Raw genomic sequence first — 21081 nt, 5'->3', positions numbered from 1 at the left:
TATTAGTTCTTTCCTTTTGTACATTTAGACTCAACTGAATGATATCCGGGCTGTGGAATAATGCAACCATGCCCAACCTGCCTCTCTTCTCCGGCCTCTGTTGTGTAGTTATATGCTATGAGACCTATAACTCCAACTATATACTGAGCCCTTCCTTTTGGATACTACTGCTCGACGAATTAGCTCTGCATGTTCGTTTGAGGTCTATTGATGTCATTTTAATCTTATATACATGTATGATATATAGTCCAAGTAAATGAAAATGTATCACAATGCATCGTCCCAGATGTCATTCCAACACTCCAACATAGAGCTGTCTAACTCTTTATTTCCGCCCCATTAGTCTTTTTGAAAACATACCCAACCAAGTTACACTCATCCTTCAGCATAGAAACCAGCACATCGTCATCAATGGCAGCTTCAAGTTCATCATCTTCAACCCCAGCCCCAACATTTTCGGACTCAGCAGCGAGCAGAGTTGGGTCAATGTGCGAGTACTGAGCCAAAGACTGGTGCATCTTATCTTTTTGACTCTTAGTACCGCCCTCTTTCTTCGTAGCCTTCATTCCCTTCCCAACCATCTTAGCACGAGAAGTGCCGTCACGGATAGACTGCTCTTGTTTCTCCATATCCACCTCGGAAGCTTTAACAAGAGTACAGGGTTTCGGCAGCGAGTCATCCGAATCATAATCGTCATCCCCATCATCAAGATCAGAAGGCGGATCCGATAAATCCTCGATATCAGACCCACCCCCACCATCAACAGTAGCAGGTGTCGCAGCTCCAGACGAAGCCTCAGAACCAGCCTGGACACCCCGTCCACCACAGCGACAACCCAACAACTCATGCGTCTGACAAGCCCTGTCCTCATCAAGTCTGAACAAATCCCTCAGCTCAGCCACCGAGAACTGCGCCCCACCATTACTGCTACTCTTTTCCTGCATAACACTATCCGCCAGACCAAGCTTGGTAACCTGTCTCTGCCAGATCTTCTCCTCGAGACTGCCCTTGAGCAGGATACGGTAGATACGACAGGGTCGTTTCTGGCCGTCGCGGTGGATGCGCGCCATGGCCTGGATATCCGTTGCCGGGTTCCAATCTACATCGAAAAGGATAAGACGGCTTGCGCCAATCAGGTTGAGACCTGTTCCGCCCGCTTTTGCGGATAGAAGGAAGGCGAAGCAGGAGCTTGCTGGGAGACGGTTGAAGTCGTCTACCAGGCCTTGTCGTTTCTGCGCTGGCGTGCTGCCGTCGAGGCGGAGGTAGGGGAGGCCTAGGGAGGTGAGGAGGGTTGCGAGGAGGGAGAGGGTTGAGGTGTAGTTTGAGACGAGGACTATCTTCTCGTCTGTTTTGCTGCGCATGGTGTCGAGGAGTTGGTCGAGAACGCGGATTTTTGCGCTGGAGGAGGGGGATAGGTGGCGGTGGAGAGGTTGGGGGATGGAGGCGATGAGGGCGGTCATTGTTTCGTTGGGGGTGTCGTCGTTATTTTTGGCTGTTAGGAGGGAAGGGCTGTTGCTGAGCTTTTTGAGGATTGTTATCAGCTGCAGCGCACTTTCGGCGTTGCCCATTGCGCTTTGGAATATCGGGGAGGCGAGGACAGCTTTGTAGATGTTTGCTTGAGGACGGGTGGGTTTGCAGAAGAGGACGTATTCGGTCTTTGGGGGGAGGTATTTGGCCAAGATGTCTGCTGTTCGGCGGAGCATGAATTGCGAGGTGAGTTCTCGAAGCTCTTCGCCTCTGGACTCTCCTTTCTCGATGTCCTTGCTCGTTGCTTCTGGCTGTCTGCTGCGAACTATTGGGGTCTCGAACTCTCGAATGAAGGACTTGAAACTGCCAAGTATCCCTGGGTTAACAAGGTCCACGGCTGCAAAGAACTCTCTCAGATCATTTTGAATTGGCGTGCCAGAGAGGATGACTCTCTTCACGGCACTGAGCGATTGGATCGCTAGGCCACTCTTGTTCTGCAATGTCTTGAGCCTGTGGCCTTCGTCCGCGATAATGATATCAACTCCAGAACTATTAGCCAAAGCTTCCTGGACCGTTCTGAGCTTCTCATATCCAACAATCATAATACTGTAGGCCCGGCCCTTAGTGAAATCCGTAAGACGCTTGCTCTTGTCATCGAAAACAAAAACTCCAATGCGCTCATTTCCGAGCCACTTGCGGAACTCCTTCCGCCAGTTATTGATAAGAGTGACAGGACACACAATCAGTGCCTTCTTGATAACCGGCGGGGCTTCAAACACAGGATTCTGCTTAAGCAAAGTCCATAGCAGTGCAATAGTCTGCAAAGTCTTTCCCAAACCCATGTCATCCGCAAGGATGGCACCTTCGCCATTAAACGACCGCATTCCCATCACACACTCGTACAAGAACTTCACACCCTCACGCTGATGCGGCCGCAAGTTCTTGGCCAAGAGAGGATCAACGACCACATCCACAACCTGTCTCCCTTTCGGCACAGACTTCGGCCGCGGCATAACCAACGCACCAACGGCCTTAGGGTCATGACGTGGAACGACCTTCCCCACAACCTTGGGAGTAACGGTATTCGAAAGCAGCGGCGCTTTATACGCGGCAAATGTCGCCGGTGCTGTTCCAGGGTTCGCATTGGGGTTGGTAACTAGAGCCAGTGAGCGCTTGAGGGATTGTGTCCGCTCAGCAGCCGTAGGCTTGCGTACTTCACCCTTCTTTCGAGCGGGGAGAGCTTCTTTCTTCGGTGTGGGCACCGGGTCCGACGTAGAGGTAGATGCTGGTTTCGCGCCTTCCAGGAACATTCTGCCGGAGAGATATTCTTTACGCGACATTTCAGAGTCTATTTCAACCTCTTTGCCAGAGATAGACAGTGTTGTTCCCGGCTCGAGGCGGGCTTCGTGCACCTTCCGTCCCATCTCCTTCCCGGCAATGTCTCGTAGGTATACAAATTCTCCGCGAGTGGAGAGGATCCCGTCTCCATCCCATGTTTTGTGCTTTTTGGCGCTTGGTTTGCGCCTGGCTGAGTTAGCTGATTCGGTGTAATTGGTACTGGTCCTGTGACGGACCAGAGTTCTGAGGACATACCAGAGAACATTGAAGTATCTTTCATCCGGTGTATCATCTTTGGTCGATTCAGTGACTGATGACTGTGTCGTACTGTCTGACCCTCGATTGCTGACTTGGAGCGGTTTTCGACTGGCTATTGGTGTTGATTGCACATCCGTGGATGCTTGTTCGTCTCCGAGGCGCGGCTTTTTGGTAGGACGACTGGGCTCGCTGGTAGTGTCTGTGGAAGAAGTAGCAGGATTCCTAATTAAAGGGGATTTGAAAGGCTTGAAGACCATGATTGAGTTGGTCTTTTTTCCTTGATCAAGATGGCGTTGGGATGAGGACGCGACACGGGCGCGGGACGCGTGGTCACGTGAGTTAATAGATCACTTTCATACAGAAAGCTGAGTCTAGAATCAGAAACATTTGATTTGGTTTAAATTTAGCATGGATATCGGCATGGGAAGTGTGCATATTAAAAGTTGTTTGGACAAATGAACATGAATTATGTCTTCACAGTAGCTGTCTATGTATAGGTTCGGGAAAAGCCCGACAAGAATAGAAATGTACAAAAGGTGTATATAACATTAAGTCGCATCATAAAAAGAGGATTTTAGATCCGCGCAGCGAAGGAAGAGTCGTGCCAAGCAAAATCGTGTACGGAGAACAATCGTCCTAACATTCCCGCCGAGGAGATTTACCGAGCATCGTCGGCCAGGGCCTTGTCGGTCAACGGGACATGCTTCGGGCCCACATAGGAGCCCTGGTGGATGAACCACCAGATGGTAATGAAGATGGACAGACCGCCAGTCATCAGACTGGCATAGTTCATCGACGCGGCATCAGTAGGGAGAGCGTAAGGGAAGCAGAAGATGATGGCGAAGGCGATGATGTAGGTGCAGGCCAGGGAGTTGACGACGTAGCCAATTTTGTTGTTCATGAAGAAGTATCCAGGGACAAAGGACGAACGGCGGGTCAAGATGTGAGGGAAGATGGCCATGAAGTACGAAAGACTGGACAACTGCACGAAACATCCCACAAAGGCGCTGAAGGCGGTGGTCGAGCCAAGGTAGATGCACGCCAGGATGGTGATAAAACCACCGCAGGTCAGGGTGGCGTTGAAGGGGTTCTTGAACTTCAGGCTGATATGACCAAGCCATCCCGAGAATGGAGTAGCGCCGTCACGAGAAATGGTCCAGAGTGTGCGGCCGGCAGTGATGTAGCAGCCGCAGGCAGTAATCAAGGTGGGTAGAAAAGCGACAACCAGGAGACCGAGAGCGCCGCCACGGGAGCCGGTGGCTTGACGGTAGATCTCAGCCAGGGGGAAGAAGGTGCTCGTGCCGCGCACCGCGTCGAGGTCGTTAACCGCATAGAAGATTGCGATCATGTAGCAGATACCAGTGACAAAACCGACACCCATCTGGGCTAGAATAGCCTTGGGGATATTTCGACTCGGCCTGTAAGTTCAAGTCAGCATTGATAATAGATGGGATGTGGAGATAAGGACACTGACTTCGGAATTTCCTCAGCCAAGTGAGACGAGCAGTCAGGGGTGCCAACACTGTAAGCACCGTTGAGCATACCAGCGACAAAAACGAATCCTTGCTGGGTATAACCGGTTCCGTTATCCCAAGTTGCCCACACAAGCTTGTCGGTGGCATATCCAGTGCCGTTCACATGAGGCATCACAACACACACAATGATGGTAACGAACACACCAGCTAGAATGAAGAACATGCCGAGGTTTCCAATGTAAGGGAGGAAGCGGTTCATAAACAGCACAATGCAGCAACAAGTCCAGGTGCAGAGGAGGAAGCTGACAAAGACATTCCATTGTGAGGGCGCGAAGCCGGGATGCATCAACTGATACATAGCCACGGTCTGCTGAGCCAGAATCAGAGACATGGATGCAGCACCGAGCATCCAAGCGAGGCAGTTCCACCATCCAGCGTAGAAGCCGCACACGCGACCGTACTTGCTCCCTGCAGTGACAGTCGCCCAATGGTAGACACCACTAGCTGAGGGCATACCCGACGCCAATTCCGCAATCGATGCGGCGACTAACCAGTAGCAAACAGACACAGCCATGCTAAATAAGGGGTTAGCTTTAGTTGGTTAGACGGGTAGGGAGGGCGATATACAATTCATAGATAGTTCCTGCAATTCCACCATTGCTCAGAGCCGTTACAACACTACCACCTTGGGCAATCCATGTGTTTCCGGTGGTCACAGCCACAGCACAGATACTGATTAAGCCAAAGTTGCGCTCGAGTTCCTGGCGATGGCCGGAGGCGTTGACCAACACTCCATCAATTGGGCCATCATCGTTGGAATAATCCGACGTAGGTGCGACTTCCTTCTCAGGGACATATCCGGCCTCCTTCTTCGGCGAATAGCTAATGTCGCTCCCAGACATTTTGGGCGTATTTCGGGGATTTCCCTTTAAACCACACCAGAATACTCCTTGACGACGAGTAATGAGTTCCGATATGCACCTCCCAAGAAAGCACCTCCCAGCCGTATTAAAGAACGATATGGGAAGAATAGGTGAACACAGATGTTAAGAAAAAGGGAGCAAAAGGCGTGCAGCCCACATTATCATGTTACGGCAAAGCCGATCAAGTCGGCTCGACAATCCATGTATTCCTCCCGACCCCACCCTTACTTTCTCAATCTCCAGCCAATCAGCTTTCATGGGGGCACATCATCCGGTGGCCAACTGGGCCATAGTGGGGCCACCCCAGAGTTTCTATTGGGCGAACCCGGAGGCAAGGATGGACATTGTCCTCCAACGGAAACTCTAGTAAACGCGGCTGCACCTTATGGTTGCATTGCGCTTAACCCAGAAGGGGAGCTTCAGCAGAAAGAATTTTCTATTCCCTTGGTAGGCATTCCATCTTATTCCTTCTATCAAGTTGCTTCTTTTTAGGGCTCTTTGGCGGGTCAATTGACCCCAGACTGCTCAACATCATCCCCTTCATGATACATTACTCTGAATAGGTGTCCATCTGGATCCTTTAGGACCTCGGTATCCATGGACGGATATTTTATGGCATGATACAGAATACTTCGTACCCACATACAATTTACCCAGGATGCACTACTACTAGAGACTTCCTTCGAGACTCCCCCTTATTGATTCAACATGCTACTTGCAAGTGAGACAAGCCAAAAGGAAACTGACAATTACACGAGCACTGCATGTGGGCACAAGCAATCTATGTTTGTCAAGCTAGTGCGACCAGGGTATGTCTCATATAGGGCATATAGCATGCTATATAGGGCTAGAGGTGGCTGTAGTTCAGCCTCTATACCCACTTAAGACCTTGAACCAGACCATCCTCCGGAAGTATAGTCCAGCTGAGTGTGGATAGCACAGACAAGGCGACTCCGATTTTAGCCTCAGATGTACTCCGTACTCCGTAGTGGGCACGGTGATGTATGTAGTCGTAGACTTCGTGGAGTTGATGTTTTGCCTCTAAATTAATTAAGTACTACCTAACTATATTAATCCGTATGACTAATTAATAAAGTTACAGAATTAGTTTGAAGTATAATGTCCTGTACAGAGTACGAAGTACTCCACGATGTTGGCAGTGAAGAAACTAATAAAGCCTCTTGTTCCTTCAGTCTTCCTAAAGTTTAGCGTAGAGTAAATTTATGACACATATCTCCGACCGCTCCGATCCTTCGAACCTGACTATATAAACCAGTTCCCAATATTTCGATCTCTAGATTTCCAGTTCATGCAAGTTCTACTCCGTACGGAGTACTCCGTACAGCATATCTAGAACTCGCCTCTGGTCCCACCATAAAAATATTAAGGAGACCTCCGTTCCGAGTAAGGATCCACTCCCATCTCCACTTTCCAAAATCCCTCAAAAAGCAAGGCTCGGGGCCAATCAGAACTTCATCCGCGCATGTTGCGGTTTACCCCACTTTTTACGCTTGTAGCTAGTGGCAAACTCAGAATATCTCAATGCCCGATCTAGCAGGTCTTCGTCTGTCTAGTCTCGAGTGAAGTATAGCCGACCGTAAACTCAACTATACGAAGCTCCAATAGGTCTATGTTCTTGGACTTATGCAGGGCTTGGATATTGAGTTACCTAGATACTCTTTAACAAACCTTCAAATGTTGGCATCTTGGTTGATCACCCTCTCAGCTCCTCCACTGTGGACCTATCCCCCGGATGGAAAGAGCTATGTCTATCTTTCGCTTAGGTGTTTGTCTTGGTGATTGGGCATAACAATATAGATGTACTCATTTGGCCTCTTGCCTAGTCAAGCAGGTAGGGAACAACTAGGTTCATTATGGATCTAAGTGGTAAAAACTCTGCCTACTAAAATTGGCGGGTTAATGGGCTCCTAAACTGTAAATCAGCTAAATTAACAGCGTTTACAGGGATTAGGGGAAATTCCAGAGTGAAGCAAAGTATGGTAAAGTGGACCAATGACAAAAACGGCACAAATTATAAATGCAGCATTGAAATCAATTTCCCAAACTAAGCCCATCCAAGGTACACTCGCCATCAGATACCCCACTGTCCAATCGGTTGTCAGTGCTCTATCTTTGAGTGATTGGGCGTTTCTATTCTTTGCATCTTACCATACTTAACATTCTATCAAAAGGATCGAACACAATTTCCACCCCTGTCGTACCATCGGCATATGCATATGCAGGAATCGGGACTTGGCTGGAACTCTATACATAGTATCGCATATCCCGGCTAATTTCATAAAATGTGAGTGCGCCTCTCAACTCTCGTTTCTCCCTTGGATCCTGTTAACATCTATTCGAACAGGCCAGGGGCAATGTCAGGCTTAGGAGGTCACTTCGCGGTGGAATTCGCCCGTGAAACATGGGCCCTGTATGCCGTCGGCATGTTGGGTGCAGCCTTGCGATGGTACGTATTAACTGAGTATCCCAATATACAAACACCCACTAACTAAATATCTTTCTATAGGCTTGCTCGTATTCGCCGTTTAGGCATTCGCAATCTCCAGGTCGATGACTATATTATGCTCTTCGCAGTACTTTGGTATACGATACTATGTGTTGCTTTAAATCAAGTCGCTTCTGGTGGCGGGTCAAATCTCATGACCGAGGAGGACAGGAAATCGTTAACGGATGAAATTATCGGCGAACGAGTGCGCGGTAGCAAATGGGTCTTTGTGTCGGAGCATTCCTTTATTCTTTGCGTCTGGAGTTTGAAAGCATGCATGCTAGTGATCTATGCGCGTATCACGTATGTTGGCCCTCGGTATCTGGAGCTTGTTCTTTTCGCTAACAACCAACAGTGAAGGGTTGAAGCAGAGACGCTGGATCAACTATCTCGCAATTTACGTTGCACTAGGATTTGTCGCGACTGAACTGTCACTTTTCCTGCTCTGCCGCCCATTATCAGACTACTGGGCCGTCGTCCCAACGCCGGACTACCAATGCTCGTCCTATCAGTACTATGAAATCGTGCAGGGCTGCATCTCAATCTCTGCCGACATATTCATGCTTCTCATCGCCATCCCGATGCTACTCCAAGTCCGGGTCCCGCTCAAGCAAAAGATGATCCTGACTATCCTCTTCGGCATGGGAATCTTCGTCATCGTCGCCGCCATCCTGAACAAGGTGTACTGTCTCGTCCCGTCCCTAATCTCCTACGTCTACATGAACTGGTACTTCCGCGAAGCAACCGTCGCCATCCTGGTCACCAACCTGCCTCTGATCTGGTCACTGCTGCGCGACGTCTTCCCCGCCCTCAAGAGCTGGACCGGAGGCTCCAAACGCGGCACCGACCGCTACAAGTCCGGGCCCTGGACAAGCAAGGGAGGCTCCAATCTACCTCCCTATGGCCAGCCCAGCCATACCCGATCGGGAGACTTCGGCATGCAAGAGTTCGAGGGCACCACTACAGTTACCCCGCAAAAGGCGACTGCTTCCGATGCCAGTCTCAGCGAGGGGCGCGATGCGAGCAGTGACGATGGCTCGGCTCGCGCTTTGCGCATTCGTCAGGATATTACCGTTACGGTGCAGCGTGACTCGCGGCCGTCGGATTATGACGCGAATACTTCGCAAATTACCCGTGCCCGCGAGGAGGTTTAATCGAGTACTGTTATACTGAGAAAAGTCTCATTCTTTATTATTTGTCTTTTACGAATCCACGAAGTCCCAAGGGCTTGATGCCCGGTCCTGTATTATTGTGTTTCTATTTTGTCTGTACATATTTACTTCCAGACCCTACGTACTTTGGTTTCTCTATTTTTCCCCGGCGATTATGGAGAATACCTGTTTCTTAGACATAGAGTCTTTTCTCCTTGCAAGATATCTTACAATATACTAAAAGTTCAAATCCATGAATTGCATACGCCACTATAACTACAATCTCCACCGTCATTTCCACAGAGCATGTCATCCCAAAACTAGAGCCTCTGCTCCTATACGCGATGCCCACGGCGAGTGGGTTGACCACTTTTCAAGACAGATAGAACCTTGGAAACCATTCCATCACAACCCGCTGATCTCCCGGTACTTTGCATCAAGAGCTGCCGATCTTATCCAGGGACATTCCAAGCCGGGAAGGGATTGGCCCATGGCATTGTACAGCCGAGCTTAGCCCAGGTTCTTTGGCCCCTGCAGGGAGGGGGTTGGGCGAACCGGCGAACATAGCTCGGGCGCAATGGGACCTTCCCAGAAAATCATGTTGATGTTAATCACCTTATCCTTAGTTCTGACAACAGTGCCTGGGCCGAGCATTATGTGGCGTTGCTGGTCTGCATATGCGATGCACAGCTAACTATGCCGGACGCTCTAAGTTATTTATTATCGTCATCCTCCGTGCGGAGTACTCCGATATACAACATAAGAAGATCGCGCAAAACTATAAAAACATACAGCGTTGGGCACCAACAGCTATGTTGTACAATATAATGTATCATATGTTGGTGACTGTCCCCGAAGACCAGAGTCCGAAATCGGTGAAGTCGCGACCCCAAAAAGGAAAATGCCAAAAAAAAAAAAAAGACAAACCGTCGTACCAAGCGAACTTCACCATCAAGGTTCCCGCTCCATAACCAGTCGATCGACACATCAGCCTTGGGAAAGCTGGTCAAAGCCGGCTAGAACCTTGGAACCAAGGGAGAGTCCACTTGTGCATCCGCGGATGCTTTGCTGACATTTTACGCTGGTACCGTGGACGCGCACAAGCTCTGTCTGGATCGGTTGGGGTCGGGGCCCGAACATTGCGCTGGATTTTCGCGGGATCTGCGTGGAGAGAGAGATATGACGTGATAAGGGGGGAGCGATTATCAATTGCCGTCGGTCATATCGTACGACTTCATTTATGTTTACTGATGTACTCCATAGCGATGGGAATTGCAATGGATACCTGCAATTTATGTAGGTATTATTAGAAGGCTTTAAGTGTGGAATATCAAATTGTCTCATTTGGAAGACCTCGGGACTAAGCCGCGTAAGTCCATCTGGGCACTAAATCTGAGTTTCAATTGAGTTTCGGCGACCTAGCATTCCATGGTCACCAATCTTGTTCGTACCATGTACGGAGTACCTATGTTGTATAAGCTGGACACCTCGTTCTTCTAGATGTCGCTTAGAAGCAGAACCACGTGTATTCAGTCTCATTTTTGAGTGAATGGACGATCATTTATCCCTATTCCAGTAACTTGCACGGGTAATCCTCGGTTCCTGAAGGATTGATTCACTTAAATGTTAGTCTAACGGGCTCGACTAGGACGGATTATACTCGGTACTCTATACTCCGTACGGCTTACAGAGTACTCCTGCTGTAATTGTACACAGCTGGGTACAGTCATAAAGTGGGCCCTAAGCCGAGCACTATATTGTATACGCATAACACCCACAAGTTCATCTTTTCCCGATAAGGAACCTTGGAAGTAATTTCTTTTCTTTTCCAGCAATTACAATTTCTTGCCTCCGCCGGATTGACCCGCTCGACCCCACTATCAACTCCGAGACCTGCTCTTCGATCGCAGGCATGTTTGTGAACTCTGGGCTAAGGTTTTGGCCCCCACTCTATCTTTGCATACAAAGTATATCCTCTCGCTTAGATGCACTTGTCTAGATAGCTACGGAATGCTCGCCGAAATAGGATTGTTACCCGACACTGTAGTCTTCAGGTACGAAGTACAAAAGTATATATACTTATTTGTTTGGTATATGTTGTGCATATGCAGGACAGGCAAAGGATAGTCAGTGTATACCACAACACACATGGTGGCGAAGTGCAGGGCGATTTGCCTTCGCTCTAGCTGCATCTCGTAGGTACACCGACTGCCACTAGCGGGATGCATGAATAGCCGCTAGGAACGGTGTTTGATTCGCCGTTGCGCGCAGAGTATAATATGAGACATTCGAGAATCACCTTTCGGCAGTCCCTTGCAGGTACGGAGTATATACCCTGTATGGCAGGTTGCATCGCTTGAGGCTAGTACGTAACAAGCTCAGGATGTCTCGGCTCGATTGTTAGCAAAAGATGTCAGTAAATATCATTTTGCATCTATTGGACAATGTCAGATCGCCCAAATCTCCCACTTTCCTTGTCTGCTGGTCAAGATCCAAAGGTTTACGGAGTATATCACGAGCAATTTGCACCCTCAAAGTACGGAATTTTAATCTCTGTCCCTCGGCAATCCGGAACCTAATGTCGCTTTTACGCAACGCGTACTCCGTACTCGAACTATTGAAGTCTCAAGGTAGTATTTACTTCAGACTTCGGATCCCATGAATGGATCTGGTCCGCACAGGGAGCCCTGGGGACCCTCTTCCCTCGACACAGAAATTACAGGGTCCTTGGGATCTAATGTACTACGGTAGTTGCCAGCGCATTTAGCCAGAGGTCGTACTTTTTCAATCCTGGGTTGCAGTGGATAATAAGGCAAAATACTCGAATTCTTTGTTGGTTCATTCACGTACCATACGACAAAATGTCATATATATCCCAAAGATGCGGGCATCAAATGCAAAACTGACACCTCGGTTGTTATTGCTGGAGCCATGCGGGGATCGATGTTGAGACTACTCGTGCCTTGTCAGCCATCGGGGCTGGGACACTCTAGCTCAACGGTTTCTCTTTCATCTCTTCCAACATATTATCCCCTGCTAACCAGTCATTTGCTCATTCTGGCGTACATCATCTATCTCATTCAACGTAACATCCTCCTCAAAATCAAACAATTGCTCTTCATAGACGCGGAATCCACCTCAGTCCAATCAGAGGACGACAACGGCATAGTGGCAATTTTGTTGAGCCAGCTTGATGGTCCTGATATACTCAATCCGGCCATTCTTCTCGATCAGCACCCCCTCGTTCAAGAGAAGTTGTACCATGTCCAATCGGCATGTTCAGCAGCACCCTCAAGAGCTGTTCTTCCATACCGCTCAGCCCTAGGGGCTTGGACGTTAGCGCCAGCATCGAGTAGCTTGTGGGCAATTTCAATGTAACCCCGAATTGCGGCAAACTGCAATGCCGTCGCCCCTTGGCGAGAAGCTGGGGCCTGGTTCACATTCGCACCGACTTTGAGCAAACGGTCCCAAAGCTCCATGTCCCCTTGCTTTGCAGCAAACTGCAACGCTGTCACCCCTTCGTAAGATGGCGGTGGCTGTTTCGCATTTGCGGCGGCTTTGAGCAATAAGTCCACAAGCTCCATGTTTCCTTGCTTTGCCGCCTGCTGTAACGGTGTAGTGCCGTCACTTTTACATGATGGACTTTTGGCATCTGCACCTGCGGCCAAGACCATATTCACAACTTCCAAATCCCCTCCTTCTACCGCGTGCCATAGAGTAGTATGCCGGTACAGGGATATTCGTACAGAAGGGGTCGTCGCACCAGCTTCTAGAAGCGTCTTCATAACCTCCATGTTTCTCACTTCACCGGCAAGACGTAACGCAGTATCCATAAGTGCCATTCCCTTTGGGTTCGGCAGTCCGTTGTTGATACTGGTGTAGGCTGCCAGGAGGATTTTGAGTTGCTCAATGTTTCCATGCTTGATGAAGAATTCCATATACCCCAATCTGTCGGCATGATTAACAGCACTATCGACCGTCAACACAGTCCGTAATAGTGGAACATCCTGTTCTTCCAAAGCAACCTTCCATGACTGATGAATTTGGACTCATTCCAGCTTCCAGGATTGTTTCAATGGCTTGGAAATCGCAAGACCTGACTGCAATTTTACTGCAATTTCAAATAGTTTCTCTGCAATTGCATCGGCTGTGGCTCCCTTCAGAGATACCAAACTCATATTCGCGATATTGAGAACCCCCGAGATGCGGAGAAGACCTAGGATGGATTTATCTTTCTTTTTCATTCCTTCGGGATAGAACCTTGTTTGTGATGTGCCAGGAGATTATTGGACGAATGATATGAGTCGACGGAATGAATTCCTCCAGGTCCAACTTCCTATTGTTGCTGACCTGTCAGAAACAATCCGATGCTAGTCGTCAAATTCTTCGGGCATGGTGATTTTCAGTACTCCTGTCACTCGAGAACTGCTCTGAAACAGTTTGAGAGAGCTGGTGGCAATCGTGGGATTACTCCTGTGTCGCCGACCTCAAAGACGGGACATACACCCAGGGCAGGCCAGGAATCCTTGGCGGGGGTATTATCTGACCCGACACAAACGAATGCGCCCTGACGGCTTTCCCCAGCCCGATCCCAATCTTGTGGAACACTCCGTCCTCCAACACCTTGACAAGCAAGCAGCCCGGTCCAGGATGATTATGATACGAGCTTGGGGTCAACGCAACCACTGTGTCATCCGGAGGCTCTGATATGAGTCCGACCTGCGGCTCTGAGTTAGCCATCTGCAGCAATACAACGGCGTGTTTACCCTGATTGACGCCGAGTAGCAGCTGCAGAATGCGGAGTCTTTGCAGTATCGCCTGTGGAAAAAGACGTTTGACTTCCCGAGAGAATTCTTTATCCGCCAGACGCCCGAGTATGGGGGTTGCCCACGAGGGAGCCAGTGACAGGAAAGCAGCATAGGCACCCGGCGAAAGGTCCTTCAAGTCACCGTTTCCCCCCTTTATGCTCTGCGTATGTTCCGGCAGACCCCAGGCAGTTGCCAACCGGAGGTGCGTTTCCATATCCATGTCCTGGAATGGCGTTTGGGTCATCATCCACTCCTTTAGAGCCCCTTCCAAGGCCGTGCACATGACGCCAGTGACACTGCAGACGCGATCGCATCCGACGTCCTTCATCGCCACCCCATCAACCAACTTAAGCCTATGCGTTTCCTTCGGCGCGGTATCGGGTTTCCTCCTCGCTCCTATAGATATAAAGGGCATACCGGCCAGAGGGTCCGCAAACATAGAGTATACCGAAGCCCGCTCGCCGAGATAGAGTAGCGCCGAAAAGTCACTTTCGAGTAGAGCCTGCTCCCACGTCTCGCCCAAGATTTGTCCCGACTCCATGCGGTAGTCCAGTATGGGCCATGTCCGTTGTAGCATCCCGCTAACGCCCATCGCGCGGTCATTTTCGACTGTGCAGGACCGTGACCGCACGGCTTGTGCGATGTGCCAGAACCCGACTTCGTCATGTTGATATAGCTGGCGCAGTTTGAGGATTTTGTAGACTTCGCTGCCGTGCAGCTCGTGTATTACTTCGATTGACTCAATTGCGCCGTTTGAAAGAAGCCGACGCGCAGTTGCCTCAACGAGGCCGACTAGGCGGCATAATGTACTGCAAGATATCATATAGCGCTCCGGTGTACATATCAGAAAGTCCTTTGGAACGACAGCCTCCTGTAGCGTCCAGACACGTCGAAACCATGGCGCGCGTTCGACTTTGCGCACCTTCCGAATCCACTCCAGGGCCTCCGGACCACGCATTTCGTCTGTCGCTTTTCCAACCACTGCACTCGGATCCAGCCCATCAGCCGCACCAGACGCAGAATTCATAGACAAACCGTGCCTATCCATCCCAAAAAAGCCATTAATTCCCTCCAACGAATCTAAAACATCCTTCGGCCAATCCTCATCACACTTCTCAAACGCATCATCCATCCAAACAAGACACCCCGTCGCATTACGGAAATACGGCCCCATTTCCGCAACCTCTGCCTCCCGCTTATGAGGGCTAGGATCATACTGGTCCAGACACAGGATATCCATCCAAACATAGCGTTCACCAACTAGCACGCGTGCAGCTTCGAGCATCCGTATCAGCTTTTCTTCGTACCGGATTGGAATCGAGCCCGGCACGCCGTATGGCGTGCCGTCGAGTTCTATACCTTGGTCACCCCATACGTGTGAGATGGTTGCGTATCGCGTCTTTTCTGCTAATTCCGAGAGAGTCGATGTTTCGATGGCGCGGCGCGTGACGAGGTCGTAGAGGAAGGTTGGAAGGGAGTATCCTGCGTCGGGCGTCCAATCTGGAGCGAAGATCTTGGGACCTAGAAACTCAGGTGGGAATAAAGTCCCGCTCGCCCATTTTCGACGTGTCTCGCTAACCAACTTGTCGTGCGGCGGGGGCGAGCCCACCCCTGGTGCTAGAGATGTTGTACCATCGTCATCAGTGTAGTCGAAGCAGCACCAGTGTGAGGGATAGTTGGTTATAAGGGCAGGGCTGACTTCAGGGAACTCGTCTTCCTCTTCGTCCGCCTGCGGCGGCTTCGCGTTGGAGGGGTTGGAGTTTGGGGCGCCATCGGGCGTATCATTAGCGGGTGTCTGAGCTGATCCCTGTGGCGGCGGTTGTGGTTGTGGTTGAGATTCAGATTTGTGTCCGGGCGTCTTGAAAATACGCCGAAGCCTATCTTTGATTCCCAGTTGCCCTGCCATCGTGTAATGGAGTTCCACGGCCGCTTCGCTCTGTTACCATAGAGCAGGTCTGTGGTGTTTATAAAGCCTGCGTCCCCCACATCCTGCTCAAAAGCCAAGGCTATACACAGCCCTCAACACGAGAACCTAATGTTCGCTGCCGCCTAATTAGCTGTACTGAGGCCCAAGCCCGGATCCTCTTGGCACCAAGAGACAGGAAAGACTGGAAGCTGCTGGAAGACATCATCTTGGATGTTGTAAATCGAGACTTCACACAGTAGATGATATGTAGGGACGTATACGAAATTAGTTTCGTTTCAATTCAGACGAACAGGCGTCAAATGGGGCTTCATTCTGTGTACATACATGTATACATAATATATATCCTGCTCTTTTCAGGTAACAATCAGAACGTCGTATCGAGAAATACATCGCTGAACTCCAGAAATATATATCTCAGTGACCAATGTATTATTCAATGTATTATTCCTCTAAATATTAACAAGTGCGTACATACCATATAAAAAGCATCAGGCTACAGGGGGAAACTCATACAGACAACTGTTGTTGAAATATCATGTTGTAATTTATCGCTTCTACTATGTGTTCTGGGCTGCGCAGCTCGTCCGGAAATACGTTAGGCTGGAGAGGGGGGGCGGTTTCCCTATATTAATCCCCTATATTATACAATAAGCTTAAGAGTACCTAGGTATCCATGGATTTGCTTTGGATTTCGGAATAAAAAATAAACTTGTATTAACATGATTCATGCCGAGGATTATAAGCCTTCGACTCAAATATGTAGGGACGTATCCACCCATCAAAGACTACATAAGTACATGAAAGGAGAATGCTCGAAGAATAGCGCTAACGGCGTGCCAAAGTAAGAAAGCAAAACCGGAAAACAAAGCCAGAAAAAGTCGTGGATCATCATATATCATATCATCACTGAGTATGTTCAAATACTTTTTTTTTTATGTGAGGTTCGCTTTATGACAAAAAGGAAACCTTAGGAAAACCAGATCTGTTTAATCATCATAGAGATCGGGCGAGGCGGGATTATCATCCATCTCAGCATCGATATCATCCTCATCCATCATCTCATCATCGCTGATGTCACTGTCCTCACCAATATCGTGGTTAGGCAGGACATCGATGCGACTGTCGCGCATGACGACACGGGCGATCTCGCCATCCTTGATACTTCCACGCAAAATGAGCACAGCGAGACGGTTGAGGACTTCGCGCTCGATGAGTCGGCCCAGTGGACGAGCACCGTAGGCTGGGGAATAGCCTGCTGCGCCGAGGTAGTCCTTGACTTCCTCTGTGCACTGGATAGTGACATTGCGCTCGTTGTGATCGAGCCGCTTCTGCACCTCGGCGAGACGCAGGTCCACGATCTTGCGGATCTCCCGTCTGGTGAGACGGTTGAAGATGACAGTGCTGGAGATACGGTTGAGGAATTCCGGCAGGAAGTAGTCGCGCAGTGCGTTCATGACCAACTCGCGAGTGCCGGGGTCGATGCGACCGTCCTTGGTGGTGGGGCGGGCGAGATATTGGGCACCCAGGTTGGAGGTCATGACGACGATGCAGTTCTTTGCGTCGACGATGCGGCCCTGGCCGTCGGTGATACGGCCATCATCCATGAGCTGTAGGAGGACAGTGAGGACTTCCTTTGCGGCCTTCTCCACCTCGTCGAAGAGCAAAATCGAGAATGGGCGGCGGCGCAGGTTTTCAGTAAGTTGGCCACCGGCGTCATGGCCAACATATCCAGGGGGTGCACCGATCATACGGCTGAGCGAGTGTCGCTCCTGATACTCGGACATGTCGAACCGGATCATTGCCTTTGGATCGTCGAAGAGGAATTCGGCAAGAGCTTTTGTGAGCAGTGTCTTACCGGTACCGGAGGGGCCACAGAACAAGAAGCTAGGGGGCGCGTTAGGGTTACTGAGGCCTGAGCGCTGCAAGCGAATAGCGTTGGAGACGGAAACAACGGCTTCCTTCTGGCCGACAACGACCTTGCCAAGGTATTTCTCCATGTTGAGCAGCTTGTCCTTTTCGGTGGTCTTGAGTCTCGTGACAGGGATACCGGTCCACCGGCCAACGATTTCATTAATCTGATCAGGACCAACTGCGTCGGCAAGGAGTGCTTCGCCAGCGTCGCCTTGTTGAGCACGACGTTCAGCGTCGGCCCTGGCCCGGTCAGCCTCTAGACGCTCGATGAGGGCCTTGGTCTCTGGGATGGCGTAGTATTCGAGGTCAGCAGCTGTCTGGGTGTCGCCCGAACGTTCGGCTTCGTCACGCTTGACCTTGAGAGAGTCGAGCTTGATCTTGGCCTCCTGCACTTCGCGGCTGCGTTGCTTTTCACTTTCGTACTTCTCGCGCATCGGCCGGAGCTCCTCGCCAACATTGGCGGCTTCTTGCTTGGCAGCCTCAAGACGAGCCTTGGATGCGTCGTCCTGCTCACGTGAAAGGGCGTGAATTTCGATCTGAAGCTGGCGAGCCTTTCTCTCCAGTGTGTCGAGAGCTTCTGGCTCAGACTCGCGAGTGACTCGAACTGCAGCTGCAGCCTCATCAATCAAATCGACCGCAGAATCAGGTAGTCGACGTGCCGTCAGGTAGCGAGACGCGAGAGTGGCAGCGGTGACGATCGCGCCATCCAGAATGTTGACACCGTGGTGAGCTTCGTACTTTTCCTTCAGACCACGAAGGATAGAGATAGTCTCTGGGACGGTAGGTTCCTTGACAAGGACCTGTTGGAATCGTCGCTCGAAGGCCTGATCTTTCTCAATGTACTTGCGGTATTCAGAGAGAGTCGTGGCACCAATGCAGTGCAGCTGGCCGCGAGCCAGCATTGGCTTGAGAAGGTTGGCAGCGTCCATACCGCCCTCGCCGCTAGATCCAGCACCCATAAGCAGGTGGATCTCATCGACGAAGAGAACGATGGTATCCTTGGAATCTTCAATTTCCTTGAGAACACCCTTCATACGTTCTTCGAATTCACCGCGGTATTTGCTGCCCGCAACTAGAGAACCAACATCGAGAGAAAGAAGACGGCATTGAGCCAAGTTGGCGGGAATATCGGCGTTGACAATGCGGCGAGCGAGACCTTCGACAATGGTGGTCTTACCCACACCAGGCTCACCGATAAGCACAGGGTTGTTCTTCGTGCGTCGACTGAGAATACGAATGACGCGACGGATTTCCTCCTCTCGGCCAATAACTGGATCAATCTTGCCCTCCCGAGCCAAGGAGGTCATATCAATGGTGAATTTCTTGAGGTTCTCATTCTCGCCTTCCGCATCGGCGGTCTTGGAGTCGACCCGCTTTGTACCACGAATTTGCTGGATAGCAGTGTCGATCAACTTGAGGTTGGGAATATTGGCATCGCCGAGGGCACGTTGAACCTGTGAATCTTGGCAGACAGACTGAATGAGATGATCCACCGCAACGAAGCTGTCCTTTTGGGTCTTTGACAAATCGGTGGCCGATCGAATGACTTTGGAGAGTTGGGGAGAAACACTAGGGTTCTCTGGAGGAGGGTCTTGGCTCGGTAGTCGGACCAATAGCTTCATGAGAGATCGGTCAAGGAGCTGAGCGTCGCCGTGAGCTCGTTCGACCACCTGGCGGAAGAGAGGCGCAGTTGCAGAATCGTGGGAGGAATGGGCACCGGAAGGGGTCTGTTGATCTTCCGACTCATCTGGGGAAGGGTTAAGCAATGCGACTGCGAGGTGAACAGGCATAATCTGGGATTGTGAATATTGCTCGCAGAGGCCGCTGGAGTCCAGCAAGGCCTTGTTGGCCCGATCTGTGAACTGGACGCCGTTCATCTTGAACGGAATAGTGGGGTAATATCAGTAGGTGTAAATGCTGATGCTCGAAAGATGGGATAGTGGCAGTAGTGTAAAGAGCAGAAAGTAATTGAGCAAGTAAATTTGAAGAATATGCAATTTGAAACACGATGATGCAAGTTCATATACTCCTGGAGCGTGGAGTGCCCGAAGCTGCCATTAGGTCCATGTCGTCACTACTGGCTTCCACCGCCTTCCAGAAGCTGCCTGACGTTGCCTGACGTCGCCTGACAGCGCAGAGTATCCGCCCAAGGCGCCGGATAAACCATTACTCCGGGATAACTATGGACCACATACATAGTGTAGCATGTCACTCTCTACTAAGATACAGTCAATGACACTTGCATTCTGCTATACATACATTTAGTATAGCTAGTCTATTACCGACTTATTATTTCAGCTAACAGGTTATTTTCCATGCCACCATTTTATTCAATACGCCTTGTTTAGGGTAACGGAGAGTATCCGCCTTGAGCAGATTGTGACTGACACGTGATATATCCATGTCAAGCCACGTGAAATGAATGTGAACCACGTGACCTTTACCGTTTGCTGACCTAAGCCCTATCCGTTCCGAGATGAGGTCAGCAGCCTCGGATTAAATCGCGCAAACCAGCAAACCAGAGCCCTTGGATGGTCAGACTCCCCCACGTTGGAGAAATGATTCGGTGTTGATGCCACTTTGAGCTTGCGTGCCTTGCAGTGGGGCATTGAAAGAACCCACGCTCCTGTTACCCGCAAAAATCAAGATGTGAACAATCTGTGTTGGTGTTTATTATGTGCCACTGACGCCTGCCTAGACGACATTTACATAGCTAGCTCCAGTTACCTTACCTTGAGCTTACCTTCTGCCATCCGTCGCTTCCGTTTTATATCATGTTCCACGATAGCCGACAAAAAATGTTCCCCAGCTAGTCAATGACGTCAGGTGGGACATCCACAGAGCAATGAGAATGCGAAGAAATCGATCTCCAACTTTGCCCAGGATCAGACCCCCTGCAAGTATCTACTCAAATTCGGCCGAGGGATTTTTATATACGATTTATCCGTGCTTTGAAAAGAAATCGCCCACCGTTTAGGAAGCAAACTTTCACCGGGCTGCATGGAAGAGGAGCACCGTCTCAGCCCAGGAGCTAAGAGACGACTGGACCGTGGATTGTGGACACTTGTTCCAGGTCGACGCATCCAGAATTGAAGATCGGTCCACACAACTGTCCACAAGTTGTTTTCCCATTGGTTATCTCCTCACGGGTGGTGGTCTCTGGGCTTTTCTTTTGCTTTTGTTTCGTGTTTCGTAGCTGGTGAGGGGGGGAGGAAAAATAGAAGCGGATAGGCTCCTGCGGGGCAGAGAGGGGCAAGAGGCTTTATGGCGTTCATGATCTTGATGTTGCTTTTCCGACCCTTACCTAGGAAGCACGC

The 21081-nt window shown here is 50.1% G+C and overlaps 6 protein-coding genes across 6 annotated transcripts; 1 reads left to right on the top strand and 5 right to left on the bottom strand.

The window, feature by feature from the left end:
• Positions 1–317: 317 nt before the first annotated feature.
• On the bottom strand, positions 318–3320 carry N7489_005617 (DEAD/DEAH box helicase; the record flags this gene model as incomplete). Its single annotated transcript, XM_056711369.1, has 1 exon — positions 318–3320. One exon carries the CDS (start codon positions 3318–3320, stop codon positions 318–320), a length of 3003 nt encoding a protein of 1000 aa, XP_056569790.1.
• Positions 3321–3721: 401 nt separating this feature from the next.
• Positions 3722–5440, bottom strand: N7489_005616 (uncharacterized protein; the record flags this gene model as incomplete). Its single annotated transcript, XM_056711368.1, has 3 exons — positions 3722–4481; positions 4538–5113; positions 5166–5440. The coding sequence occupies 3 exons, from the start codon at positions 5438–5440 to the stop codon at positions 3722–3724; spliced, it is 1611 nt and encodes a 536-aa protein (XP_056569789.1).
• Positions 5441–7836: 2396 nt separating this feature from the next.
• On the top strand, positions 7837–9121 carry N7489_005615 (uncharacterized protein; the record flags this gene model as incomplete). The annotated part of the gene is made up of 3 exons (XM_056711367.1): positions 7837–7928; positions 7989–8270; positions 8323–9121. The coding sequence occupies 3 exons, from the start codon at positions 7837–7839 to the stop codon at positions 9119–9121; spliced, it is 1173 nt and encodes a 390-aa protein (XP_056569788.1).
• Positions 9122–12363: 3242 nt separating this feature from the next.
• N7489_005614 (ankyrin repeat domain-containing protein) lies at positions 12364–13056 on the bottom strand (the record flags this gene model as incomplete). Its single annotated transcript, XM_056711366.1, has 1 exon — positions 12364–13056. One exon carries the CDS (start codon positions 13054–13056, stop codon positions 12364–12366), a length of 693 nt encoding a protein of 230 aa, XP_056569787.1.
• A 529-nt stretch (positions 13057–13585) lies between these two features.
• Positions 13586–15832, bottom strand: N7489_005613 (uncharacterized protein; the record flags this gene model as incomplete). The annotated part of the gene is made up of 1 exon (XM_056711365.1): positions 13586–15832. The coding sequence occupies one exon, from the start codon at positions 15830–15832 to the stop codon at positions 13586–13588; it is 2247 nt and encodes a 748-aa protein (XP_056569786.1).
• Positions 15833–16839: 1007 nt separating this feature from the next.
• N7489_005612 (ATP-dependent Clp protease ATP-binding subunit) lies at positions 16840–19641 on the bottom strand (the record flags this gene model as incomplete). Its single annotated transcript, XM_056711364.1, has 1 exon — positions 16840–19641. The coding sequence occupies one exon, from the start codon at positions 19639–19641 to the stop codon at positions 16840–16842; it is 2802 nt and encodes a 933-aa protein (XP_056569785.1).
• Between the last annotated feature and the right edge of the window lie 1440 nt (positions 19642–21081).

Source organism: Penicillium chrysogenum, assembly GCF_028827035.1.
Source record: "Penicillium chrysogenum strain IBT 35668 chromosome Unknown utg000002l_segment0_segment0, whole genome shotgun sequence".
Taxonomy (NCBI): domain Eukaryota; kingdom Fungi; phylum Ascomycota; class Eurotiomycetes; order Eurotiales; family Aspergillaceae; genus Penicillium; species Penicillium chrysogenum.
The sequence above is the reverse complement of the archived record's forward strand: the minus strand, read 5'-3'. Positions and strand labels throughout refer to the sequence as shown.